Source organism: Parasteatoda tepidariorum, chromosome 1 (assembly GCF_982258835.1).
Source record: "Parasteatoda tepidariorum strain Cologne lab strain chromosome 1, Ptep-v5.0, whole genome shotgun sequence".
In the NCBI taxonomy this organism is placed as follows: domain Eukaryota; kingdom Metazoa; phylum Arthropoda; class Arachnida; order Araneae; family Theridiidae; genus Parasteatoda; species Parasteatoda tepidariorum.
This window is the reverse complement of record NC_141755.1, coordinates 29876378-29903717: the sequence shown is the minus strand read 5'-3', so window position 1 is coordinate 29903717 and position 27340 is coordinate 29876378. Positions and strand designations below refer to the sequence as shown.

General features: G+C 28.1%; 1 protein-coding gene across 1 annotated transcript in view; it reads right to left on the bottom strand.

The window, feature by feature from the left end:
* Positions 1-27340, bottom strand: part of LOC107455647 (uncharacterized) — a 102277-nt gene that overhangs the window by 59143 nt on the left and 15794 nt on the right. Inside the window, exon 2 of the mRNA XM_016073289.4 lies at positions 21-1583. Within this exon, the coding sequence (XP_015928775.1) occupies positions 21-159 (139 nt within the window). The 5' untranslated portion in view covers positions 160-1583. The remainder of the gene's footprint in view (positions 1-20; positions 1584-27340) is intronic.

Genomic DNA, 27340 nt, shown 5'->3' with positions numbered 1-27340 from the left:
AAAATACAAAAATAACATACCTGTAGGCCTCACTGGCGGGAATCTACCTCCATATAACAATGATCTATTAAATCTCCCTATGGGACCAATCGAAGGAGGGCTTGACAAATACGTCATAGCCGTGGTGCTTTCGTTGAAACCGATTGGAGAATAAGTCATCCTCTAAGAAATGACGTAGCTATTACGTCAAGGTCCTTTTCTCTTTTGCTTTTTTATATGTTCGAAACATCGTTTCTTTGTTCCGTGTTGCTTCACTTTATTGGGATTTGCTTTTGTGTTCTTGTAGACACAATCAGAAATCAATATCACTTTTGTTTATTAAGATTGCCGTATGGAGCTTCTTAAACTTTAAAATAGGAAGAAAAAAAAACCTTTCTTCAATTGAATTCCAAGATTTTATTGTGACTAAAAAAATCTTCCTAATGTAATATTATTTTTAGTGGCATCTTATCTGATTATATTTGGTCAAGTTGTAGTTCCAGAAAATAATCTTCAATCACAGAAAAAAAACTTTTCTTCTGGTTTTTTCTAAGGAAATTATTACATTCACTGATAATAGAGTTTTCGTTTACGTTCGTTTTCTTTTGTAAGCGGAAAAAATTAAATTGATTTCTTTCAATATTATAATGTACAGAACTTGGATTGGTTCATTAGATTTAATTAAATTTTGCAGCTCTTTAAACACAATTCGTTCAATTATCTTCTCAGTTCAGTTTTATGGTTTCATTCCAATAAGAAAAATAATAAGACGTATTCCCTACTTGGATTTTTTCAAATTAGTTGTGTTGCATTCAGAATGTTTTCTTGAAACCACCATTTTTGTTCACAGAAATATTCAGAACAGCATAGCATTCTCGAACCAAATTTATTTTTGATAAAGGTTTTTTTTATTACTTTAAAAAAGACACTTTTTCATAGGAAATGCTATTATTTCACTTCACAATAATTCGAAATCAAATTATAAATTACCAAATTGAGATGTCAGGATTAAGTAAAGTTTCGATTTGATGTGAATAAAATAAAAATGATTGTTGGCTTCGGTTCAAGCTTAAGATAAAAAGTACATGATTAGTTCCTTTGAAAATATTGTATAACTTACGAAAATTAAAGTCTTGGCAAATCAATTTAACCTCAAACAAAAAGTTCCACCCAAAAAGATTTGTTGTTCTTTATTGATACGGATAAAGAATTCGATCCCCGCACAAAATCCCTTGCCGTAAAGTGTTCTTTTTATGAAGTTATTGCCCTTGCGACAGAGGCTCTTATTCTGTATGGATAAAATCCATCATTTTAAGAGTGACATTTCAGGAGAAAGTGTTTTTTTTCTTCGAGTTCCTGAGTGACAGTTTTTTTCCTAAAAATAGCTTTTCTCATTCCTGAAAGTGCCCTCGGAACCAAGAACTCATTCCTCCAGGAAATGTGAGACCAGGATTGAGTGTTGACATTTTTCTGTGAACGGAATCCCTAAAAATCGTCCTGTGATCTCCTCCTGTGAAAAATATTTGCTGTCACTTTCTATGATCACTTTTCTCACACAAAAGATACCTCTCCAAGTCTATTTTTGGAATTTGGAAAAAAGAAACCTGAAATAGATTGAGAAAGATTGTATAAAAAAATATTTTTCGAATACAAAATAAAAATAGGCTATAAATATTGAATTATTTTAAATGATATTATTTTGACGCTAATTTAAGCATTCACTTTCGTAAAATAATTATGATTATTTTTTTCAATTGAGAAAGACACTTTCACACTTTTAGAAAATTTAATTTAATGCTGAACCACGATGTCGGTACCTTTAACTACAATAGCGTGTATATTTTCTTTAAAACTAATAAAGTGTTGAATTGAACCGTGTTTTCGTGTATTGGAATTGAATCATTGTGCGGTGTTATCAAGTTCGAAAATTACGCTAAAATGGCTCAAAAAAGCTCCATACTATGGTTGCAGCAAGTTTGGACGATATTAGGGTTTAATAAGTTTCAGCTACAAAGCAAAAAGCTTCCTATTTTTGTATCAAGAACCATTTAAATCTTACCAAAGCACACATTTACTATATCGCTCATTTGGTAAAGCAATGACATAACTGATAGAGAAACTATCAGTTACGTCATTGTTTCACCAAATGAGCGAAATGTTCTTTTGATGTTTTCATGCCAATACAGATCTGACATATTTCCTATAATTCGAAAAATAATTTAATATTTCATTTATATTAATTCTTATTTCAATTTATATAATTTTCTAAATATTTTTCTCGGTGACAATGTGTTCGAGATTAAGCTAATTCTATCATTAGATTGTCTTTATACAACTGCTTAAGAATCTGCATAAAATTCATGAACTCATGGTCGCTGTAATGTTTTGAGTTCATAAAGTAATCGTTATTAACTTCCCACAACTAACGTGTTCTTAGCTAAGAAAATAATTATGACAATACTCAATGGCTATCACTTACCACATTAAAACTTTTTTACTCATGTTTGGTGATATATTTTCTTACTTCTAATTACCACTATACTTCTTGATTTCGAACTATAAGGACGTGCGCTAGCGGGGGTCTCTCCCCTTTCGATTCCACAGTTTTCGCATTATAAGGTTTTACATTGATTAGAATTGGAAATATTTCGTAATTTTTTTTTTAAAAAACAACTATCGTTTGAGTTGAAAAATGTTATTTTCAAAAACAAAAATGTGATTTCTGATTAACCAATCCCTATATCTAATATCAAATTTCAAACTTATGTATTGTCATGATGCCTCTTCTGGAGTACTGCTCTCTGGAGTTGAAAACTATATTATTCCTATTCTGCAAAAACCTGAATTTCCATAGTTTTTAACAAAATCTAACTGACTTAAACACAAAATTTCCTCAATAATTGCTGTGTTGGAAAAATAATAATTAGGCATAGAATATGAAATATTTTGGAAATTTTATTTTAAAATACTTAGATTTCTTAAAACCATGTTATGTTTTTATGATTTAATAAGATATAGTACAAAATAATTGGAAACGAAACATAAACTATAAAACTTAAACATTCGTACAATGTGTTTCAGGTAACATACTATACGAACGAGTTCCAAATTAAACGGGGCACCCGGTTTGGTAGATCAGTGTAATCTTTTCTAAAGCGAAATCTTTATATTAAAAATCTTGTTTCTGTGTCTCGTGTATTGTACGAGTTAGAGCAAATGGTTGAGCTCCGTAGACTGGTGAATAGTTCTGGGGGAAATATGCATGGAGTAGTATAAATTGAGATAATTTAATCAAAGGTTCAGTTTCCCAACACGGATCTTTTGGAGACTGTTCCAAATTGTTCTGGCGATGCCGTTCGAAAATAAATTTAAAGGTTTAATCGGTTTTCACCTAAGCAGAAAAGTGAAGCTATTCATTTCTTCCATTTTTGTTATATATAAACTATTTTGTGGATATTTCAAATGTTTTGAAAACAAACTTTTAATTTATTACAAAATATTTTCCAGCATTACACCGACAGTACTTTTCCTCAAAATAAAAATTTATATAAAATATGCATTTAGACATTGTTATTGTTGTTGTAGTTCATTAACGTCGCACTAGAGCTACATAATGGGCTATTGGCGACGGTCTAGGAAACATCTCTGAGGATGATCCGAAGACATACCATCGCAATTTTGATCCTCTGCAGAAGGGATGGCACCCCCGCTTTGGTAGCCCGACAACCTGCAAGTGAAGTCGAGCACTTTACGATAGAACAGTTTAACGAGGACCAATACCGCAGACCCTCGGTTCCTACGAAGATTGATCCAAGTAGTCACCCACCCGCACACTAACAGCAGCCAGTGATGCTTGACTTTGGGGAACCGTGTCTTAACGATCAGTCCACTGCGGGACACATTTAGACATTGAAAATTGGAATGGTGCATTTTAAGTAGAACGATCAAGATCAAACCACATTCCGTAGGAATATTCCCCAAGTTTGTTAAAATCGTTGAATTGGGTACTTGCAATTCGAGAAGAAGAGAAGTACCTAATCATGTGTTTTAAATCAGATTTAATTCTATACCTGTAAGCGACGTTACGCGAGTAAGTCAAACAAGATTGGCTTCTGAATCGACAAATGCCATAATTTAGCTACGGTGAATTCACTTGTATTGTATCACTTGTATTGTATTCAATTGTATTGTATTATTCTTTAAGAATTTTTACTTTTGTATTGTAGTTTAATTTTATGAAATAAATATTTAAAATATCGAATCACGCGTAAATTATGACTTGATTAAATTGAAAGATCAATCATTAAACTATTAACACCCGTAAACCGTGAAAAGATAAACTCTCAAAGGTGGAAGATATTTGAAGCGGGTTTGCAGTTAAACAGATCCAATGTGTCACATGACTTGCTAGAACAATGCGGCCAATCTTTGGAAACAAGAATTCAGTTATAGTGGAATTGTAAAGAGGATGGCGCATCTAAGTATCATCTAATTAATGTCACATCTGAGTTTGAATTTAAGTTGGAAGTGTGAAATAGCATAAACCATATAATATTAAAATAACCATTTAAGAATAAATTACGATTTGAAATCTAAGTTAAGCAAATTAAATATGATACTGATTCTTTCTTGTAATTTAGTTTAGTGTTTGCTTTTTGACATCTGAAGAATCAGTGGCATATTTTCACATCTTCATTATTCGCGTTTAATATTATTTGAAACATTTTCGCGTTCCTTAACGACGTTTCAGTGATGCTAATTATAGCTACAAAAAGAAGAAAAAAAAACGGTAAATAATTTTAATAAATAATTTAAATATGTAACGTAAATAATTTATAAATAATATAAATAATAATTATAAATAATTTTTTTAACCGTTTGAGACATATTTTCTTAATTTAATTTAAATGTGTGTTGAATCAACACCTCCTAGAAAGGAGTAGGCCTCTGCACGGGTTACCATAAATATCCTTTAGTAGTCCAAACGTAATGACATATTTTGTATTTTCAGCCACTGCGCAGCTTAGTACCCCTAACGAAATGACATCTTTCTTATTTTTCATCTACTGCGCAGTTAACTTCGTCACATCGGACTACTAAATTGATCCGTGCTGAGGCCTTCCTACTACTAGGAGGTGTTGGTTGAATGAGGATGTTGACAATGTATTGTATCTTTTGAATAATCATACAAAAAATCAAAGCAATTGTAACTCTACTTTAAATTTCCTTACGCAGGGATTTAAAAAAGTGGAAAAGAAACTAAACAAGAAAAATTGTTACAGATGATTACATCCACGTGTTCAATTCAATCTACGCACAGCAGGTAATAAATATGCTAAGATATAAAGCGCACTTGAAAATACAAAATAATTTAAATCAATATAAACGACATATACAAGCATCAATATAGTATTTTATTTTATAACCTTCGTTAAACTGCCGACCCAATTTTGTGTTTACGACCGCCAATTTTCCACTCCGCGGCCTTACAATTTTGAACCCAATTCAAAAGACAAGGGAACTCCTGCATCAAGTATTAGGAGAAAATTTTGCCTTAGTTGAGTACTTTTTCATGGAACTAACTCAAATTGCGTTACATGCCAAGGAAAACCACGAAAAGTTGCCACGGCTAGTCTGACGGCAAGGGAACTCTAAACAATGATTCGTCTACTACTGAGGATATATTTTACGTCAGCATTGTGGTCGGTGCGAGTCGGAGGCGGAATTCGTTTCACCTCATTGGGAGGAGAATGTTTTACACCTCAGCTATTTTAATACTAATTAAGTTTAATGAGATTTCTCAATAACACAATAAAAATTTTTGTTTTATTTTTTTTAAGAGTTCGTGAAAGAATGAACTTAAACTGTTTAGTCTTCAAACGCTGAAAATTTATGTATATTTCTTTACTTAGGGAAATTTTATGAATTGTTTCAAATGTTATTTTCAAATAGTATGGAAATGTATAAAACTCAAATAATGATGTATATGAAATGTATATAAATAAAGGAATAAGGAATGAAATGTGCATAAATTAGGTAAAAAATGATGAAATGAACAAAAAGTAAAAGTCCCAATAAATGTTAATGTTGCATATTTTTTAAACATTACTGCGCCTCTTAAATAACCCATATCAATTTACGATAAAAAGTACTAGGACCTTAGATGCATCATGTGTAATATCCATTTTATTGTAAAATCCATTTTTGCTGTAAAATTTTATACCGTAATATCTAATATCAGTGTTTCACTGACTTTATAGTTGATAATACTGTAACAATTACGGTATATCAAATCCTTTGCTAAGTAAAATGTTACAGTAAAAATGGATTTCACGGTATACAGGGTGGTCCTAAAATACATGTCAAAAATGTAAACGTAGGTAGAGGGGACATAAATAAGCATATTTCGGATAGGAATGTGTGTGGGGTAATGGCACATTAAAGCACTAGCTTGTAACGCAGTATGAATCAAAGGAAACTGAAAAGACAAGTAAAGACAAAAGAAAATTTGATTCCCTACCGGCTCAAGGCGGCATTACCGCACACACAATCCTATAAGAAATATGCTTATTTAGGTCCCCTCTACCTACCTTAGCATTTTTGACATATATTTTAGGACCACCCTGTATAGAACCGGCATCCAAAGTGTCAGTACTTTATACCATAAATGCTTTAAGATCTAATGAGCAAGCTATCTGAATTGTTAAAAAAATACAGCAAGTGGGGCTAAAGCTAACCCCTTTGTTCCATTAAATGTTAGGTGTGGAAATTTAATTCCAAATGCTGGTAAAGTTAAGAAATTAAAAAGGAAGTACAATCGAAAATATTTCTCTAAAATATATTGAAGCAAACGAAATAAGTGCCGTTACTCTTTGTTTATCGGAGTATCAATAAATGTTGTATTATAAAATAACATCGAAAATAAGATATAAACTTACTTAATTTCGAATACAATGGCCTAAAGAAAATTCTAATTTCAGTTGAATACGTTAAATTATTGTGCACTTATTCTCAAAATAATCAATCTAATGCGAATAATACATGGTCTTACTATCGTGGGCGATGTTTAATAGATAACGTCTTTGGAATTTAATTAGACGATTTTGATCATTATTGTTTTCGTAATTAAATTTAAAGTAAGAATACAATAAGCTCAGTCAAAACAGATAATTAACTGCTTTGAATTGTTCAAACTATTTATGAAGGAACATTAGTAGTTTTGCCATTTCAAATGTTATTGCTTTGAACTAAGTAATTGCAAATCTGTTAATGGAAAACCCAGTATTTTAACAAATTGAGTTCAGTATATTGTAAGCCAGAATTCAGATATTTAATTGTAAGCAAAACTCAACTAGTAATCATATTTCTTTATAATAAAGAAAATCAAAGAAAAGTAATAGTTTATATTTGAAGTAATAGAACCGTTTGATTTGGTTTCTAAACATTATTTTTAATTAGAAGAACGTTATTTCATTAGTGTAATTTATGTGTACTTAAAAATTACATGCCTCCCATCAAATATATTTATTATTTGTTCATGTAGTTCATTTAAATAATACATCTGGGTATTGTGTTACTTTTATAACGCCAGTAACAAATTGCTGTGCAGTGCGCAACATGAAGAAAACGGGGGACTTCTTAGTAACTTTTGATTTGCTGATTGGATTATTATCAAGCACATAAGAGGAAATTTTAATGATTTGCGAGACTTAACTCAAATGGGCTAATTAGTATGATTGATAGTTTAAGTAACAAAATCGGACACAAAAACGTATTTTCTATAAGAATGGATTTCGATTTTTGGCCTTCAAAATGTAGGGACAATAATCGAAATCTATCAGGATAGTATGGTACGAATAGTTTTATTAGAAGATAGGTTGAAAGTTTGAGACCAAATAAACAAATCCAAAATATGAACGTAAGCGATTGAATAGTTCTTGATTGATAAAATGTTAAAATATATATTTAAATTTGATTTATTAGAAATTATTCAGAACACACCCTTTGTTTAAATATTAAATAAAATTTTTATGTATTTAAATTTAAACTTTTTCAACAATTATTAAATTACGGCATTAATCTGTCTATTTTTTAAGACTGAATCGCATCTCAAGAATTCTGAATATTATTTTCGTATTGACTATATATGGATTACGATATATTGCATGGATTACACCTGCATGGTATGTATAGATTTCACCACTAGTTTAAATAATAAAGGAAAATTTATAAATTTAAATTTTCACATTAAAACTTTTTCAACAAGTATTAAATTACAGCATTGATGTGCCTATTTTTAATGACTGTATAACAACACATGAGTTTTCAATTTAAGTTTCGTATTGACTATGTATGGATTTTTATTTTTAAAGAAATAGCTGGAATACTTTTTATTCAATACCATTTGTGCTTGGAAAATAGATACAGGACCGCTTCTATTATCAACAGTAATAAATGGGGAATTTCTTCTCCGATTGGTGTGACATCAGTTGACAAAGAAATCAATTACGAGAAATAAATTGATGGACTGACAGCTTAATAAATGATAGTTCCTAGTTCTTCGGCAGGTTCATAATAGGACTTTTTAGCTTTTGTCATGTCTTGCTTATGATAAAAAAGTGTTTTTTATTACTGCAAAAGGAAAAAAAGTTGAAAGGCGTTTTGGATAGTGGTAATTGAGTAGAGAAAAAAAATGTATGCAACCTAAAATAGATAAATAAGATGAGCTGAAAGTTTTATTTTATTTTGTAACTGTCGCTGAACTGCCGACCTAATTTTTGGTTTACGACTACTGATGTTCAACACCGTAGCCTTGTAATTTTGAACCCAATCAGAAGACAAAAGAACTCATTGAATCGAAAGGAACTCATTGAATTGAATTCAGAAGACCAAGGAACTCACGAATCAAGTATTGGCAAAAATTTGCCTTTCTGGAGAAAAATGAATTTTTCTTTTGAGATCTTTGTTTTAGCTAGCTTGTGCTTAGCTTGATGTTAAAAGTAATAAAAAAATTAATAAATAAAAGTTTAAAAAAAATTTATACGAAGAAATTAGAAGTTGCCAAACATAAATCTTAACATAATTTTTACAAATTACGAAAGACTCGAAAAAACCCCTTTCAAATTTGAACTTTCATATAATATAAGGTTGTTGTTGCGGATTTTAAACAAATAAAAATAAATAAATAAAATTATACAAATAAAATTAAGCAAATAAAATTAAGGCAATTATTACTTCTTATTGTCACACAATCTTTATTCCTAAGTTGAAATATATTTTCTTAGAGTAATAGTAATTAGAAAATAATAGCATTTTTAACAACAACACCTAAGATCCAAGATTGAATTAGCCAACGGCTTCCAATGTATTCGATTCCACTCTGATTAAAATTCCAATATTTTTGGTTTAAAATGTTTGATAATTGATTCGAGAAATGCTTTTGATTTATTTTTTGTAAGCGTTAAAAAATATATTTTGCAGAGTAGTCAATACGGTGATGATGACGAAGCGAAAGTGTTATACGATTCTTAGTTATAATGATAATATTTTCATGAAGTATTTTCATAAATTTAAGAGTTTAATATTTTTATGAAGTATTTTTATAAATTTAAGAGTTTAATATTTTTATGAAGTATTTTTATAAATTTAAGAATATCTGTAAAAGGAATCTGTAAAATAAAGAACAAAAAGCTAATTCAGTTTCTAGAAGAAAAAAGCTAAATCTTTTTATCAGGTTGAAAAATAACTCAAGCCATTTTATCAGATTTTTTTTTTTGACTGAAGAATAGAACAATCAAACAAATATTATACGAGAGGGAAAAGTCTCCTTTAAGAAATTGATTTGCAAATAAACTTAATTTTCTTTTTTTGATGTATATTGGCAGTTTTAAATCGTACTATAACTTTCTCCCTCTTTTGATTATTTAATAATAATTATTCATCATTATTAAAATCTTACAACACATATAGTCCCCAAGTCATGTTAATAAGACTCGTAAGTTCCAAACGCAGATGAATTTTTGTTAAAAAAATATTAAATAGAGACATAACGTATTTCCACAAATTAAGTTCAGTTAGTATATTGTTACATTGTCTAAACTTTTCTGAAAACAGAACTCAATGTTACAGTAAATATTCAGTAAAAAATTATAAAACCTAAACGTTGCAGACTAATGGTTACGTTACTATTTTCTTCTCATTTTTCTGTGTGTGTTGTGCAGTGCACCGAAAAAAAATAGCCACCCTGGATAACTTTTGGTCTAATGATTGCATCTTCACATTCTAGAAATTAATCTTAATGGTTCGAGGGTGTGAGCTATAATAAATTAAGTAATGCAGATGATATTTGAAAATATGAAATCAGACAAAAATTTACTTTCTCTAAATAAACATACCTTTTTCTCAACAGATTCGGATTTCTCATCCCCAAAATATAGAGGATAACCGCAATCTGGGAAATATGGTCCCTATACTTTGGTCAGGAGGGCCATTCAAAGTTCTGATCCCTTAATGTTTAATGGTCCCCTTAAAAAGTAGATTATTTAAAATCATGTAAAAAAAAATTCCCCTAGAATTTAAAATTATTGTGACAGTTACTAAATAAAACTATAAAAATAATAAATATGTACTAAAAGTTATTTTTTGAATAGAATTATATTTGGTTAAACGAATTTTATAATTGTGTGCAATTTTTTTTTTAATTCGCTTAAAAAGGGCTCGAGATGTGGCGAAATACGCAAAAAGTAAAATTAACATTAAGGGGTCCAAACTTTGGAGTGCTCTCCTGAGCAAACTATTGGGACCATATTTCCCAGATTGTTTCTACCCCCTATATTTTAGGAGTAAGAAATCTGAATCCGAGAAATCTGAATCAGAAAAAAAGGTATGTTCATTCAAAGAAAGTATGTTTTGTGACTGAATCAGTAACTTAAAATATTGTCTGCAATTTATTAATTATCATATTTGAGTTCAATTGAGTCCTTGAACTTGATGACCCCATCCTGAAATCATAACTTATTCAGGGTGGTCCGTTTTTTTTTTCTCAATGTTTTTTCATTTTACCTATTGAGATCAAAAAATTCTTTTAAAAAGACTATGATCGAATCAAATATGCCGAATAAAATCGAATCAATCAAATAAAATCGAATTTATAGTGGGAGAATTTAAATTGTTCTTAAATCATAACCTGAAACAAAATGTCTATATCAAGCTAGACCTTTTTCGTTGACTCGAATGACCGAACTTCAAATTAACTAATCTGCCAATTTCGGTAAGCAAGCGTGCGCTTTGTTATGTAAGGGCCCCTAAATGATGTTTGTTTTAGAAAGTCACTTCCCGTACAATCTAAGATTAACACAATCTAAGTACAATCTAGGTACTAATACAATCGAAGTACAATATTAGATGCAATCTAAATAATTCTAAATCCTAAACTTAAATTTCAAGAAAATTGTATTTTTAAATATTTCTACAAAAAATAGCCTTCCATATAAATAATTTCTAAAACCATCTAGCGTGCTTAAGTGTCTAAGGAAACATTATAAGTTTCCGCAGGCAATCAAATTGGTTTTGATGCTTTTCAATCCATTTCCCTAACAATTGATTCGGTAACCTGTTAATTTCTTTCTCACTTAAATATTAGTTATTAATCTCTAATCAGTATAATTTTTTAAATTTTTTTATAACACGGATTTTAGTAATACATTAAACTATAAGGATATATGAAAATTAAATGTGTCAGTTTAAAAAAAAATTCAGAGACAAAAGGTATTATTATTATATTTTACGCTGAAATTAATTATAAAATATTTATGCGTTTTAAAGCCTGTTTAAATCTAGTAGTATTTATTAGTATAGGTTAGGAAGCTGTTTTAATGAATTTTCATAATCTTGAATAATTATAAACCTTATCTTTTGACTAAATTGCAACTTAAGCTATCCTTACTTATTATCTTTGTTTAGATACGCAGTATGAGATTAAATCCTGTAAGGAATATTAATGATCAGCAATATTAATTTATCTTGACTTACACTGTATTATGATTAATCAGCAGTCTTATCTTCTCCTTAAATTTCGGGATACTTAAGGGCAATTAGTTATAGAAAGCCTCTTTTTCTATTAAAGGTCGAGCAAGATTCTCAGCATATTAGTAAATAAATTTATCACATTTACGTCTAATGCATGGAGACGCAATTAATTTTTTCTCCGTGAAAAACTAAAATTAGTATTGCATGTAAGAAGTCGTGATTAAAAAAGAGATTAGTTTAATCATAAATTATGTTTCCTTCAATTTTGTCAAAAAAACTAAGTTTCTGATTTATTTTTGTAGCATACAATGCACAAGACTGTTACACGGAAATAAATGTTTTGGTAAAACTACTACACTGTATGGTAATGACATTTCTAGTAAACAAAAAAGAAAAAAACAGCGAAATTCTGGTTAATAAAAAAAATATATGGTATTTAATTCATTTAGTGATATTTTTGTTTACATGGTATTGGCTTACCAAAAATTATGGTTTTATAAATTATAGTTCTTATTACCTCACATTTAGCATAAAATACAAAATTGTAAAATAAATGCAATGAAATATTTGATTTTAATATATCATGAATATCATGATAAAATTTTTATCATGATATCTAATTTTAATAATTTTATCATGATATCTAATATATCATGATAAAATTATTGAGTCTTATCCCATTAAATAATTTTAGTCACATATTATAAAACCATATTCTTAATTTCACCAAAATCATTACCAACGCACTTCGATAAAAATTTCTGAGCTTTTTGGTGTCTTAATATTTAAATCTTACATATTTAGATATGAGTTAATTTTTTCAATCTAGAGAAAATATCTGCAAATCTGCAATATTGTTGCTTCGTAGGACTAATGTACAAAATTTAAAAAAAAAAGAAAAAAAAAACTAGAGACTCCTGATTATTGTATTAAAATCGAGAAAATTCTTAAAATGTTTATCACTATCATCATTATTATTTGTAGTTTTTACGTTAGTTACCATTTACCATTTCGATTTTTACATGAATATCAATGTCTATCTTCTTTTGATAAAGTAATCGTAGGATAAATTTAGTTATATTTGTGTGTGTGTATATATATATATATATATATATATATATATATATATATATATATATATATATATATATATATATATATATATATATATATATATATATGTATATTGCATATTTCACTTTACTTTTATATATTTTTGTAAAAATTCAAATTTAGTAAAAATTCGTAGAGATTTCGCCCCCTCCCCGCCATTAATATGGTCAGGCGAATACACTTTTAAGCCGCATGAAAGCACCAGCAACTTTTTAATGATTTCTCGAAAGAGTTTTTCGTTACTCAAAAAATATTTTTCGTATTTTTTTTATTTAATTTTATTTTATTGTTTCATATTTTTAAAGCGCATATTAAGATTTATGATCAAAGATAAAAAGATGTTTAAATAAAAGAAACCATCGACGGTCAACAGCACTTGCTTGTCCATCGTCTGAGAGATGATCAGAACTGGGAAATGTATTGAAGGTTAAAAATTGCAGTTTTTAATACTTAATGTTTAATTGACTACTTTGAAATAGACAAAATTAAACTTATATGTAGTTTCAAAACCTAAAAATAAATAGCAACAACAATAATAATAATAACAATAAAAAAGCTATTGACGAGTATATCTCCAGGTTTCCTTACACGTGAGATGGTAAATAAATCTCATTTTTCTTAACGTATTTCTAAGGGCATGAACTCAGAACATCAAAGCCTTAACGACATTTTATTTCTGTAATCTAGCAGATTGCGCCTTAACAGAAGTGTAATTATAAGAAAGTTTGTTAGAACATTAGTTGGCGTTATTTCTCGCTTTGTTTCCTAGTAACTAACTTTAATGCCTTTTTTTCTTGCTTTAATGGCTTCCAACCAATTAAAAATGCATGTGTAGTAATTAAGCTCAAGGCTCTTTTTTTATTTCTCTTTATTTTTTCAGTTTCATTTTTAACCATTACCCATTTCCATTTACCCCTTTACCTTTTCCATTTCATATTTTGCATTATTTTTCTGAATAAAATAATGTGTGTTTTGTGCATGATTTTGATCAAACAATTTGCAAGACTTTTTTACCGAAAAATTGTTTTGAATGACGATTTGAGAAGCCATGAAGTAATTGCCGTTGGAAAAAGTATTAATTTAAACATAGAACATTTTTCTCTAAAATAGGTTGAATTTAGTTACTTTTTCTATTCTTTTTCTCATAATTTGTTTCCTTTTCCGGCAAATTTTTTCACTTCTAATTTTGATTTTTTCGATTTTGTAAAAAAATTGTATCTGTTGATTTTGATAAAAAATTTTTTTAAGGGGATTCTATCGCATTCTAGTTAAGGTAATTTTATTTAGATAACAATACGTAATTGGGATTAGCTTAGGTGATAATTTCATTAAAACTCATAATTCCTAGTAAAACTGAATTCAGTTTACGTTGGTAAAAGTAAAAGAATTAATTTTTATAAGTGTTAAACTATCAACGATATTTACCATGACTAGTGGTTAAAAATCGTCGCATAAAACTAAAAGTATTCCGATTTACTATGAAAAAAGTTCATTTTTTTTAAACACAAATAATACTTTAATTACATTATTTTGACTCTTCAATCAAAGTTTTCCAGTAAAACCTGAGACGGAAAAAATCGTTATAAATAGACTTCTAGAACCAAAAACGAAATCTTTCTGCCTGATTAAAAGCTTTTGTAGTTTATAAAAAATTTAATAATCTAGCCACATTCCTAACAGTTAGCTAATTTGATACTCGCCAAAAACCTTTAATAGAAATTTTTTTTTTCTTCCTGAAAATAAAAAGGATATATATTCTACAGTATCTATTTATTATCAAGGGGAAGTTGATCCATTAAGTTCTGGCACATCATCAAAAGAATAATTTGATATACTTCAAAAACGTGATTTAATGTAAAAGAATGAAAATTACGTGTTTTTTTATTGAGAACAACATTTATTAGAATTAAGTGAAAAAGTGTCCTTTTTTATACTACTTATAGTTAAGAAATATCTTATCGGTACAACTATGAGTTTATTCTTCAGAAATTTGTAACATCAAAGTAAAGATTTAAAAAAAATTACAAGTCAGAAGATTTTAACTGAATTTGCTTGCAATTAATATAGTATAGCAATTGCATAGCAATTGAACACAACAGTTTTGATTGGCTATAATTATAACCCTGCTCTAAAACCATTATAAAAATACTCAATAAAATTTAGTTCTACGTATGCTTCAATTTTTTTCAATAAATATTGACGTACAAGTTATATTTATGTAAGTGCTATAACAAAAATTAGTATGCTTTGAAAGTACATATATAACTATAGTATTTTCAACTAATAATGTACACGGAGAAAAAAATTTTTTAAAACTATTCTAAATATGGTAAAGACATTTTTGGTTAAAAAAATATAATTCTAGTAAATAAATCCAAAATATACAGTATTTAATTATTATTTATGTGGTGATATTTCATTTCATTGAACAGGGAAATTCATCATTATGAAAGCAAAAATTTGAAGGTCTAGGAAAGCTTCATACTGGGTTCCCGCACAGACCTTCCCTCAAGACTTTGAAAGAGGCAATGTAGCAGGTAAGTGTAAAGAGATGTGTTCTTGGAGCCCTATGTTCACTTTTTTAAATAATTTAATAGGTTCTGATTTCATTTTAATAAATGCTAACGTGTGAGTCACATGAACTCTTCATAATGTCAAGGGTCTTGTAGCATGTGAAGATACTACTCGGATGGATTAGCCAATCCAATTAAATAACTTATTCTTGACTGACTCATTTAAAATTATGAATAAACTCAAAAACGCAATACTTTTTCAAGGAAATAAGTCAACGAATTTCAAATGAATAGATGCAGAAATAGCATAATCACTTACCAAATCTTTTAAAAAAAAGGCTTGTTTTAAAATCGAAAGTAAGTGTAAACTTTTATTTAATTTTGAGATAATATTCAATATTTTTTTAATTAACAGTTTTTATGATTTTTCTTACAAAAATTGTTATTGACACTCCCAGCATTCGCCAGTTTTATGTTTATGTTTCTTTCTTTTTTTTTTAGTTTTTAAGGTTTTTTAGTTACAAACCCTACAAACCGACGGCATTTTATATTAGTTTTGAATTTTGTATTTAAATTTATAATTTGTATAGTTAATAGAGCATTGTAAATGCAATTGTTAATCTGCTGCTATTATAAGATTTGTCCTAGTATAAGGGCATCAGAAATTTAAAAATATTATTTTTTAATTTTTTAAGTATTAGCTTCAATGCAATAGTTGTACATGAACACTCATATAATGGCCTCAAATATTTAAAAATATTATTCGTGAAAGCTTAAAGTATTGCAATAATTTATATAATAGAATTTTATATACAATCATATAATGGAGATATTTAAATATATGATTCATTAAAGTTATACTATGATTTTTGTTAAAAAAAATGTAGGTTTTTAAATTCTATAAGCATTGCAATTTTTGATTTGATGTTATTAAATTACTTACTGTACCAATCAGCGAAGATAAAATCTAATTTGATTCAATATAACTTAATACACTTTACTTAATTTTGGGGAATTCAGTTTCATTTTTTAAACTTTCCTTACAAAGTCATGTTAATAGAAGCTTAGAATTTGCAAAATTTATTGTTAAGAATTGATCAATACGGAATAAGAATACGAAAATAAACCGTCAGTCACGTAGAATGTCACATTACGCATAAATTCTATACGGAAAACACGTTCCTTCTCCAAAAATCCAATATTTATTGATTCGACGATCGCCCGGTCACTGGAAGCAAGACAACCCTTTTCCCAAGTATTAAGAGGTAAAAACGCGTCAGAATAGACGTAGCTTATCGTAAATGACCCCATTAAACAAAACGCAGCTACTGATAGCTGTAGAATGATATTTTTAAAAAAAGAAAACTCTGCCTAGATGAAGATCGATATAGACATTAGATTTTTGGCAATAATAACAGAATAAAAATCATTATTTAGAGTGTTTAAGAAAGAGTATAAGAATTTATTTTTGCTTTAATTTTATGGACTTAACTCAAAATGCACTAACTACATCTCTGCGTTGTTTAGTTTTGCCATAGAAAATATTTATATCCTTAATTACAGTTCAGAGTTCAAGGTTTGGAAACTAACTAGTAAAACGTTTTTATTTCAATTTTACTGCTATTTAAAATTCACTTATTTTTTAAGGTTTTTTCATGAATAGTAATATTACCACCAGATTTACACTGCTGTTGAGATTTAGTGTGAAATGTTCTCTTAATTTCTAATAGTACTTAGCTCTTTTACTTAGACAAGATTACGTGCACATTTGGAACGCATTTTTTATAAATTCAAACTTGCTTGCTGTTATTGCAACACCAAAAATTTAAAAAAAAAACTGAAATGCACTAAAATGTCTTGTTAGTAAAAAAGTAAAGAAATAATTCTACAGTTAAAATTAGACGACTTTGTGTCATGAATTTTAATTTACAAAACCCTTGAAAGAGGCAATTGGAAAGCTTCAGGCAATATATAAGCAATTTCTTTTTCGGTTGCGAAATTTTTTCTTCAAACTGTTGCTTTATGTTTTAACAAAGTAGGTATTTAAAAATACTCTCTAATATAGCAACATGCTATTTATAGATAATAAGTCTTTAAAACAGCAAGTAAACAACATAAAAATAGCTTTTAATAACATAAATCTGTTAAGGAAATCGCTTTAAAAACGACCTATTATAAAACACGTTTAAAAAAAGACAAATACTCTTCATTAAGACGGAAAATCAAATTACTTATCGACATTATTTATTACCTAATTTTTACTAAATAAAGACTAACTCATTTTAGAGGATTGTTGGCTTATGAACATATTGTAGGGCACTTATTATTTCTATTATTTTGTAGCTAAAGAATTCAGGAAATGGATATGTGCAATAAAAAATCTCAAACTGTTTTATTAGCTATTACTGTACTAGGTAAATTTTAACCTTTATAATAAAGTGTTAAAAATTGAAGGTTGAAAATTTTAAGCATCTATAATAACAAAACATATTTTAATTTTAAATTAATCAATGAACATAAGCATTTAATTTTAAGTAGCATTCGGAAGTAAAAAGAGAGTTACAACTATTAAAGGGAGCTACATTGGTTTTTTCTTAAAAGCAACCAATCTATAACATCTTTTATATTAACTGAAGCATTCGATTTAAACAGAAGTTTAAATGATTAAAGTTTTATAAAATATTAAATACCATTAAATTCTTCATTTTTTTATAAGAAAAAAGCAAACTCAGAAACTACAGTTTCATAAAAACAATTAAAGTAACCCTTGCAATTTTAAATCTCAAAATGAGCCAATTTATAAAGTCTATAGCATCTCTATAACACATTTGATATTAACATAAACTTTAGTTTGAATGGTTAGAATTCCAAAAAAAAACATTTATTACCTTGATAATTTCATAAAAAAAATCGGAATTAAAGTCATAAAAATAATTAAAAATAAGTATGCCGTTTTAATTCCTAAAAATATCCAATTCGTTACATCTAAAACATTTTTTATACAAACTAAAAACAACCAAGAGGAGCTTCTTCCTGATTTAATTCCTAAAGCCCTCCTGGTTTAATTCGTTGGGACATATTCAAGTGTTATCAGGAACAACAACAACATATTAACTTAAAAAATTGATTTAAATATATGTGCTAATAACTCGATTTATGAAACATTCAATTTAGTGAAGCTCTTTTATTTCATTAAGAAACAGATTAATTTTAAAAGCAATTTGAAAGAAACATTGTTAAAGAATTTTCATTCATCGCAAGGAATACAATATCTAAAATGACATTTATTGTATGCAAATATATTTATTCCATCCATGAGAAGCGACGATTGTGATGAACATTCTGAATTACATATGCCCCAAAGGCCTGACAACTGAGCGCTGTTAAATTTGTGCAAAAGTAATGAATTTAGGGTCACTTCTGTAACATCACAGAGCAGACTGATTTGACTTGCTATGATCTCCATAGAGTATCTCAAAGCACAAACCCATGAGATGAGCAACACATTAATCCAACTGGAAAATTATTCCTGTTTTCGCTACAGGGGAGCGGATACAAATGCAAAACTGTTAAGCCTAAGCAATTTACTCGATGAGTTATAGTTTGAGCAATGCTGATTTATTGGACAGCCATTTCGTGAATAATATGTAAATCATTGCTGTGCAGTCTGTGATGAAGAAAATTGTGCTTGAATCTCAGTGGGTAACGGTGTCGACAAAATTTGCTCGACTCCTGACTCCGGTTAGTTAAAAGCTGGTAACTCCTTTAGTTAAGAGAAGAAAATATGTTTTTGATCTTATGAAAATCAATTAGGCAAATACTTATAAATGTGGGAAAAAATTACTTAAATGAGCAAGTGACACTACTTAAATGAACAAGATTACTTAAATGAGCAACTGACAATTGTTTAAACTATAACTTATCACACGCTTAATTTATCACATTCGATGTTGAGTTTATTGAATGTTTCATTTGATTGAATTATTATATTAATATATAGATTATTAGTTGGTTATCTTTTGATTTAGTACTTTAAAAACCAGGTTTTATTTAGCAAATAAATTAGTTTAATCAAATAAATAATAAACATAATGTTTCCTCTTTTGTAATATTGTCCTAAACGCGGAAAAAATATTTAGTAAAATTACTGTACTGTACTGTAATGACATTTCTGATGATTACATTCTGATGATAACATTATTCTGGGTAATAAAACTGAAATATACGGTATTTAAACCGGTAATTTGAAAGTTTTTACAGATTCATATGGTAACTTCTTTTCGGAAATACTGCTTTGCGAAATTATAGTTCTTATTATCACACCTTTAGGGGAAAATTCAAAACCTAAAAGTAAATTTAACCTAAAATGGTTTTTATATTCTGCCCCATATTACCAGATTTTATCACATTTACCAAATTTTACTACATATTATAAAACCATATTGAATTGAAAACGCATCGGTAAAGATTACTAAGCTTTGCTCTCATAGAGCCAGAAACACGGTACGTTTTACTATATTATGATAGACCATACTTTTTTTCTCAGTGTAGTTTTTAAATTAACTCTGAACAATCTTTATTTTGAAACTTTGTATATTTTCGATGGTGAGAGGGAGATGTTGATATCTTGGTTTTATTTCACGAGGGTTTTGCAGGATTCCAATATTTTGTATAAATATATTCCTTGACTTTAAAATTTATTTCTTCAGTTGTAGAAAATTTTTGATCAAAACAAGATCAATTAATCGAAAATTTTAAGCAAGTATAAGAAGGAGTTGGAGTTGAGCTTTCAAAAAAATCCGGAGATGAAGAAATAATTTCTTTAGAAATTATTTTGAAATTATTCTGTTGGTAACACATTTCAACTATCGTTTCCACAGCTCTGATATAATTAAATGACAACTTTATGGCAGGAATAGGCTTAGGGGTCACTGTCAAAATTGTGTATAGTGCATCATGTGATCATGACAGTTAAAATTTTTAATTGTTCATATTTTAAATTATTTTATTTTAAAATAAGTGATCCGATTCTTGTTTTAAGAGCTTTTGAGGTTGCAGGAATTCAATCGAATACTCAAAAATTCAGGCGCTTGACGAAACATTTCAACATGATTTAACCCCTTGCCGTAATTCATAAATTACCAAGAGATGCATAGAGGAGGAAAAAGAAAATTAATGTTAAAAGGAAAATGAAAATTAAGGATTGATAAGGATTATTAATTAAGGATTGATATTGAAATTCACCTGATGTAAATCCGTTTAAGAACTTGTTGTGCAATTTGAAAAATTAGTCAGGTTAGAGGCATTGTTCGATTAAAAAAGCAAAAAATTCATCCTAAATGATGCTATATACATCCTTAAAGGAGGACAAAGTCAATAATGTATACGTTAATCTGTGGTGTCAATGATAGAATATCTTCAAGAGATCAGTGCTACTAAAAAAAGACACAATCCATTTATCAATGTATATATTATTGCACTGAGAAAGCAAGTATGGTCAAAACTAACAGATCATGGTAAAACTTAGCGTGTTTCAGGCTCCATGGGAACACCAAAAGCGCGGTAACTTTTACCGCAAAGCGTTGGTAATGATCTTGGTAAATTAACAATAAAGTTTTATAATATGTGATGAAATTTGGTAATGTTATCATTATACATTCGAGCATGGCATAAAATCCGGTTAAATTTACTTTTCAGTTTTGTATTTTCTACTAAATGTGTGGTAATGAGAAACTTTTGCAAATAGAAAATTTTAAATAAACCGTGACTATATGAACGGAAAAATTACGAAATGAAAGGAATAGATGCAGCATGTTTCAGTCTTTACTACTGGCATTATTATTATTATAATTAATATTTCTTTACTAGAACTATAATTACTATACAGTACGGCAGATTTGCCAGAATTTTTTCTCTGTGTGCATGTAGAAAATTCAGAAGCGTGTGCACTGCATAGGCATTGTGCAAAGTGCCGATTGCTAAAAAATTGTCTGGATCTAAAGCAGCGACAATAGAACTATTTGAGTCTTTTGAATTGAGTAATAAAGAAGAGTTAGAGGATCAAGAACAAAAAATATTTTTGACAGCAACCTTTTATATAGTTTTTAATTTGATAATAATATGAAAAAATTGGATTTTAAACTTACTAACTAAATAAAAACATACTAAATAAAAACATACCGGTTTAAGTAAAATGCCGGAAACCCTATTATTTTCTGCTTCGTTAATTGATCTTGCAAATCATCAGACATTTTTTGAACATCCAATGAGTTTAACTAAAATTTTCCTTTAATGTTTATTTAAAGAAAGTTCGTCAAAAGTCATTATAATAGTGTAAAAAAATTTTATAGTTAAGAAATTTTCATTTTATTAGGAATATCATGCTTTTTTTTAAGTATTCTGAGTTAAGAATAGTTTAAAAAACTATGCACAAAACTTGAACATAAATAATGATACAACTTTGAAAATATGTTGTATTTTATTCGTTTTTTCTTCTTTTCCTTTTTTAAAATTTATAAGTTTTCTACTGTCTCATTAAATTGTACCATATCAAAGATTTTTAAAAAGTACTTACAATAATGCTATAGAGGAACTACAGATATTTTCAGAGAACAGCTTGCGTGCAGGCATTTATAAATATACGTGATTCTAGTTATTTTTATGCTATTCGTTGTACATGATATTGATTTTATTTTAAATTTATTAAGATCTATACATCTATAGAGATATAAAAGGGATTTTTTTTGTTGCAGTTTCCGAAACTGCAGAGTCAAAACTTATTTAAACACTGTTAGATAAAATAATTTTCAAACAATTTTTATTTTAACTACAGATAAAAACAAGCATGCTAACTTATTTTTTATAAATTTTTAATACCATTTAGCAAAATTCCAAGTTTAAAATGTTTTCTTCAGTTATTAAAATTTTTTTAAATTTATTCTAATTAATTTTAATTTTAATTTATTAATTTTTTATTAATTTTTTGAGCTTGCTTTAAATTTAAGGAATTATTTGCTTCATGAAACAGCTTATCATCAGTTCCTAAAAATTCTACAATAAGATAAATTTGTGTAAACTTTAATTGTAAATTACTTTTGTATCATTTGAAAAAATAATAATTGATTATTGAAAATATTATATAATTTTTCCCCTCTTGGAAAATAATAACATATATTTGAAATGAGTTTCATGAAACATTGCCTTATAACTCTTATTAAATATTCTACTCATTGCTATTCGGTAAAAAAAAAAAGCAAAACCATAAATTAGGAAATTTGTGCCTCCATTAATAATTAACTGTACTATTACTATTTTATTTCCATTTTTTGTGAATCACAATTACATAAATTCCTTTTTAATACTGCTAAGTTGGTCATTAAGTACACAACTTCTTTATGTTTTAGTTATATGTTGCCTTTTCCGATCCATCCATTCACTGTATTGGATTTATCAAAAAAAGTTAAACCACTTAAAAATTAAAATCATATTTATAGTACCATTCAATAATATAGTAGGTAAGGACTAACCTGAAAATGTTTTGATAAATTTGTACTTGTTATTAGCACTTAAATTCAATATTAATTTATTAATTCCTATTGATGTTATTCCTATTGATGAAATGTTAAATAAATTATGCAGAGAAACTGATGCTGTAAAAGAGTACTTGACTAAAACTTCATTCGTTTTAAAAAATATGAAATTAGAAAATAACAGTCGACATGTTTCATGCGCTTAAAAATAGGCGCCTGTTTTCAAGATTTGCCAGAAATTGGAAAAGTAAAGTTGAAAAATAAAACTAGATAAACCAAAACTAATATTAGTTCCTTATCACCTTTCCAAAGACAAAAATCAAGTAGAAATGCATTTCCAATTTTCTTTGCAACTTTACGTTTTATATTTGGCAACTTTACGTTTTATATTAGTCGTGAAAATGGACGTCTGTTTTTAAGTACTTGATACATGTCAACTTTTATTTCCAATATGTATATTTTTCAAAGCGAATGAAGTATTTGATCAAGTAATTTGAAAAGCGTTTCTATAAGTCTGAAAAATATGAAATATGCAGGAATTTACAATTAATATTGAACGTTATGCGACTGTAGTTATGACATAAATTTAATATTGATTTATTTCTTATCAATTTTGCATTGTTCAGCTTCATAAACAAACGCTTTAAAAGTGTAAGTATCGACAAAAGCAGATGGTTTCATATTTTTTAACATTTTAATTCAATGACATTTCTTTTATATATCAGGAAATTATCAATATTGTGCCTACCTATACTAACCTAATATATATTAACAAATGTATATAAATAATAATATGCTTGTACAAGTTCCCAAAGAAATTCTTTTTTTAATTAAAATGAGCTATACACACTGGAAAAAATATAGAGTCAAAACTATCAAGGCATGGTAAAATACATCGTGTTCTAGCTGTATGTTAACACCAAAATGCACGGCAATTTTCACCTAAGTGCTTAAGTAATAAATTGGGTAAAATTAACAATAAATTATTATTTTATAATGTGTTAAAATTTGGTAAATGCTATAAATTTTGGTAATTTTATCATGATACCTTAGAGCACGGTATAAGAATCATTTACTTGATTAAATTTATTTTTTCAGTTTTGTATTTTTCACTAAATGTGTGATAATAGGCACATTAACTTTGATAACCAGAATTTCCGGATAACCGTTGACATATGAATGGAAAAATTACCTCACAAATGGCTTGAATACCGAATATTTTCTTTTTTAAAACGTTCCTCTTAATACCTTAGCAGGAACGTGAGTTCGAAGGGATTTCAAAAGTAGACAGTGATGACTGGTGTCCTTTTCGAACAGTTGTTTAAACCACATTTTGAACGATTTACAGTTGGGAATTGTGGAATTTAAAGAAACTTGACTGAAAAAATTTCTCGAAAAATTGCAAATAAAGCACTTAAAAAATTTAGATATAATTATAGTTTATGGCTGGGATAGCCTGGTTGGTAGGGAGTTGGACCCATGTCCAAGAGTTCGTGAGTTTAATCCCCGCCGGCCGAATGCTCCCTGTGTAGTAAATAGTGATTGATGCAAGTTAAATATGCCGATTCACAACGTCCACCATGTCTCCATAACAAATCATACCTCTGTGGGTAAGGAATTAGAGATTAATCGTTCTCTGGTTCAGGTCAAAATTTCGATCTGTGGATGAATAATAACGGGCTGTGATGTGTGTATGGTTGAAATCATATTCCTGGCTATAGATGAAGCCACTGAAAATTAAGCAACACGCACTCTGCCTAAAAATTTGCTTGGTTTCACCAAGCAGGCTTGCTGGTATTGGTAAGTGGCATTAGAAACAACAACAGCTGCGCTTCTAATTTATTATATCTCAGAATATTTTTAACTGATTTATGTAATGTTTCGTGCTTCAACATAAATAATCTATTTCGGATTCTCTTACAAAAGAAAACTAGTTATTAAAAACTCATGTCACCGCCACCACAATTTTGAGTATTCAAATTTAAGTTAAATTTTGCCTTGCTGTGCGAAAACTTTAAAACTTTAGAGCCGTGAAATTAGGAAGGTGAGTAGAGAAATGTATATGAGATACGAAAGGATTGCAGGGAGTATGACATTCGATGGCTATTTCAAGAATTATGAAATCTTAGACTTGTAGTAAAATATACCTCGCAGGCAGCTCTGCAGCGCAATGAAATGCAACTAAAGAGTTGTAATTTCATGTGCTAAAAGATGCATTTTATTAAGGAAATAAAAATGTCTCTTGAGTTTGAAGAGTGTTTTTTTGGAAAATGAATTGAGATTTTCCCAAAAATTTCAATTTGTTTTAAATTTATTTAAATTTTAATTGATTTTTCCGTAAATTTTCTCATTTTCGTTTCTTTCAATTTCTATTACGATTTAAGCATTGTTGTTTTAAATTTCATTTTTCTCTCTCGAGTTTAAATTTTATTTGTACATCTGCGCTTGTGTTGATGAAAAAAATATTTGTACGACATAAAATATTAATGTATAATAAAAGGAAAATTTTAAGACCTTAATTCTAATAAATATTCATAAAAGGGAAAGACTTAATATTTTAGAAATATTTGGTACAAGAATTATATGAAATAATTAAGACTAGTTGTTACAGTGAAGCAAAATTAAATATCATTACGTTATTGCACAAGGGAAATTAATTTAATCTTGCCATGTCTAATTTACTAGAGCAAATACTGTAACTACAGAACAAACTTATTAAATATCAAGGCCATAAATTTGATGATAACAAATTTAATTTTACACCAATTATCGCTCTCAAATAACAGATTGGAAATGAAATAATTTGCATATACTCAGAATCAAATATACATAAATGGCGATTAAAATATTCAGACTAGATATTTTAGATGGGTGCATAAGCAAACTAATTTTCTGATGGTATTATTGAATTTAGGATGTCATGTTCAATATCTTTATAGATGTTTAAACTAATTAGTAATTTTGAGCACTCTCTAATTCTAAAGTACGTTAATTATAGATTTCTGCTGAAATAAATGTTGTTTAATGATAAAAGTCTCATTAAATAGCATTGAAATCTTTTAAAGACAAAAGTATCGAAAGCTTATTTAAACTTTAATGTTCCTTAGAGACAATTAATTTGATTTATGTTATAGAAAGTAGAGTAAGTTAATTATTGAAAAACATTTGTTTATTTTCAGTTTTTATTAATATATTAAGCCAAGAAATGTAATTTTTAATAAAATTTTATGTAATTTATTATTTATATATGAATAGATATTTAATTAAGTTTTGATTTCTTTTTTGTAATAACATATCAATTTTTTTTCAGAAATAAGTATAAAAAATCCCTTTTAAATTGAAGCAACTTAAAAAACGCATTTAAATGTAAAATTGAAATTTATCAGTGTCCAATTTTGTTTTTAAAATAATAGTTCTTACTACTACACATTTAGTGAAAAATATAAAACTTAAAAATAAATTTAATCGAGTAAATGTTTTTTATATCATGCTAAATTTTCAGGATAAAATTTCCAAATTTTTCCCCATTTACCAAATTTCATCATATATTATAAAATTATATTTTATTGCTAATTTTTCCACAGTTATTACCAAAGCGCTTGCTTAGGTAAAAATTACCATGCTAAATAAAGTTTCTATAGAACCAAAAACATAATAAAAATTACCATATTCGGGTAGTTTCGACCATACTTTTTTCTCTCAGTGTAGGATCAGGCATGTTCTGTTGTGTCTGAATTTCGACGAAAAAAAATTGCAAACAATTCAAGATATTTGAAGTGAGGAAGATTAGTTCAACACTTCAATAGAACAAAGAATTACTGAACTTTCTTAGGACGTGAAAAAGTTTTTTTCCCCTCATCCCTATTCAGTGAAAAAGGTATCCCATGATCAACACAACACACTTTCTTCCAAAAGTGCTTTAGTGACAAAGGTTAGTAGTTATCACCAAGTGCTTTTTTTTAACTATACGTAATATGGGCTCACTTTATATTCGCTTGATACACGTGACTTAAAAATACAAATTACTTGGAAGGAAAAAAATTCTAATTACTTTAAAATCAGTAGGTTTTAAACGCTTTTGAACTTCCGTAGCAAAATATGCATATAAAAAGACCTTTCTTCAAAATATTTTAGAATTAAGTAAAAAAAAGGATATCTATTTGTTTAAAAAAAGAAAAT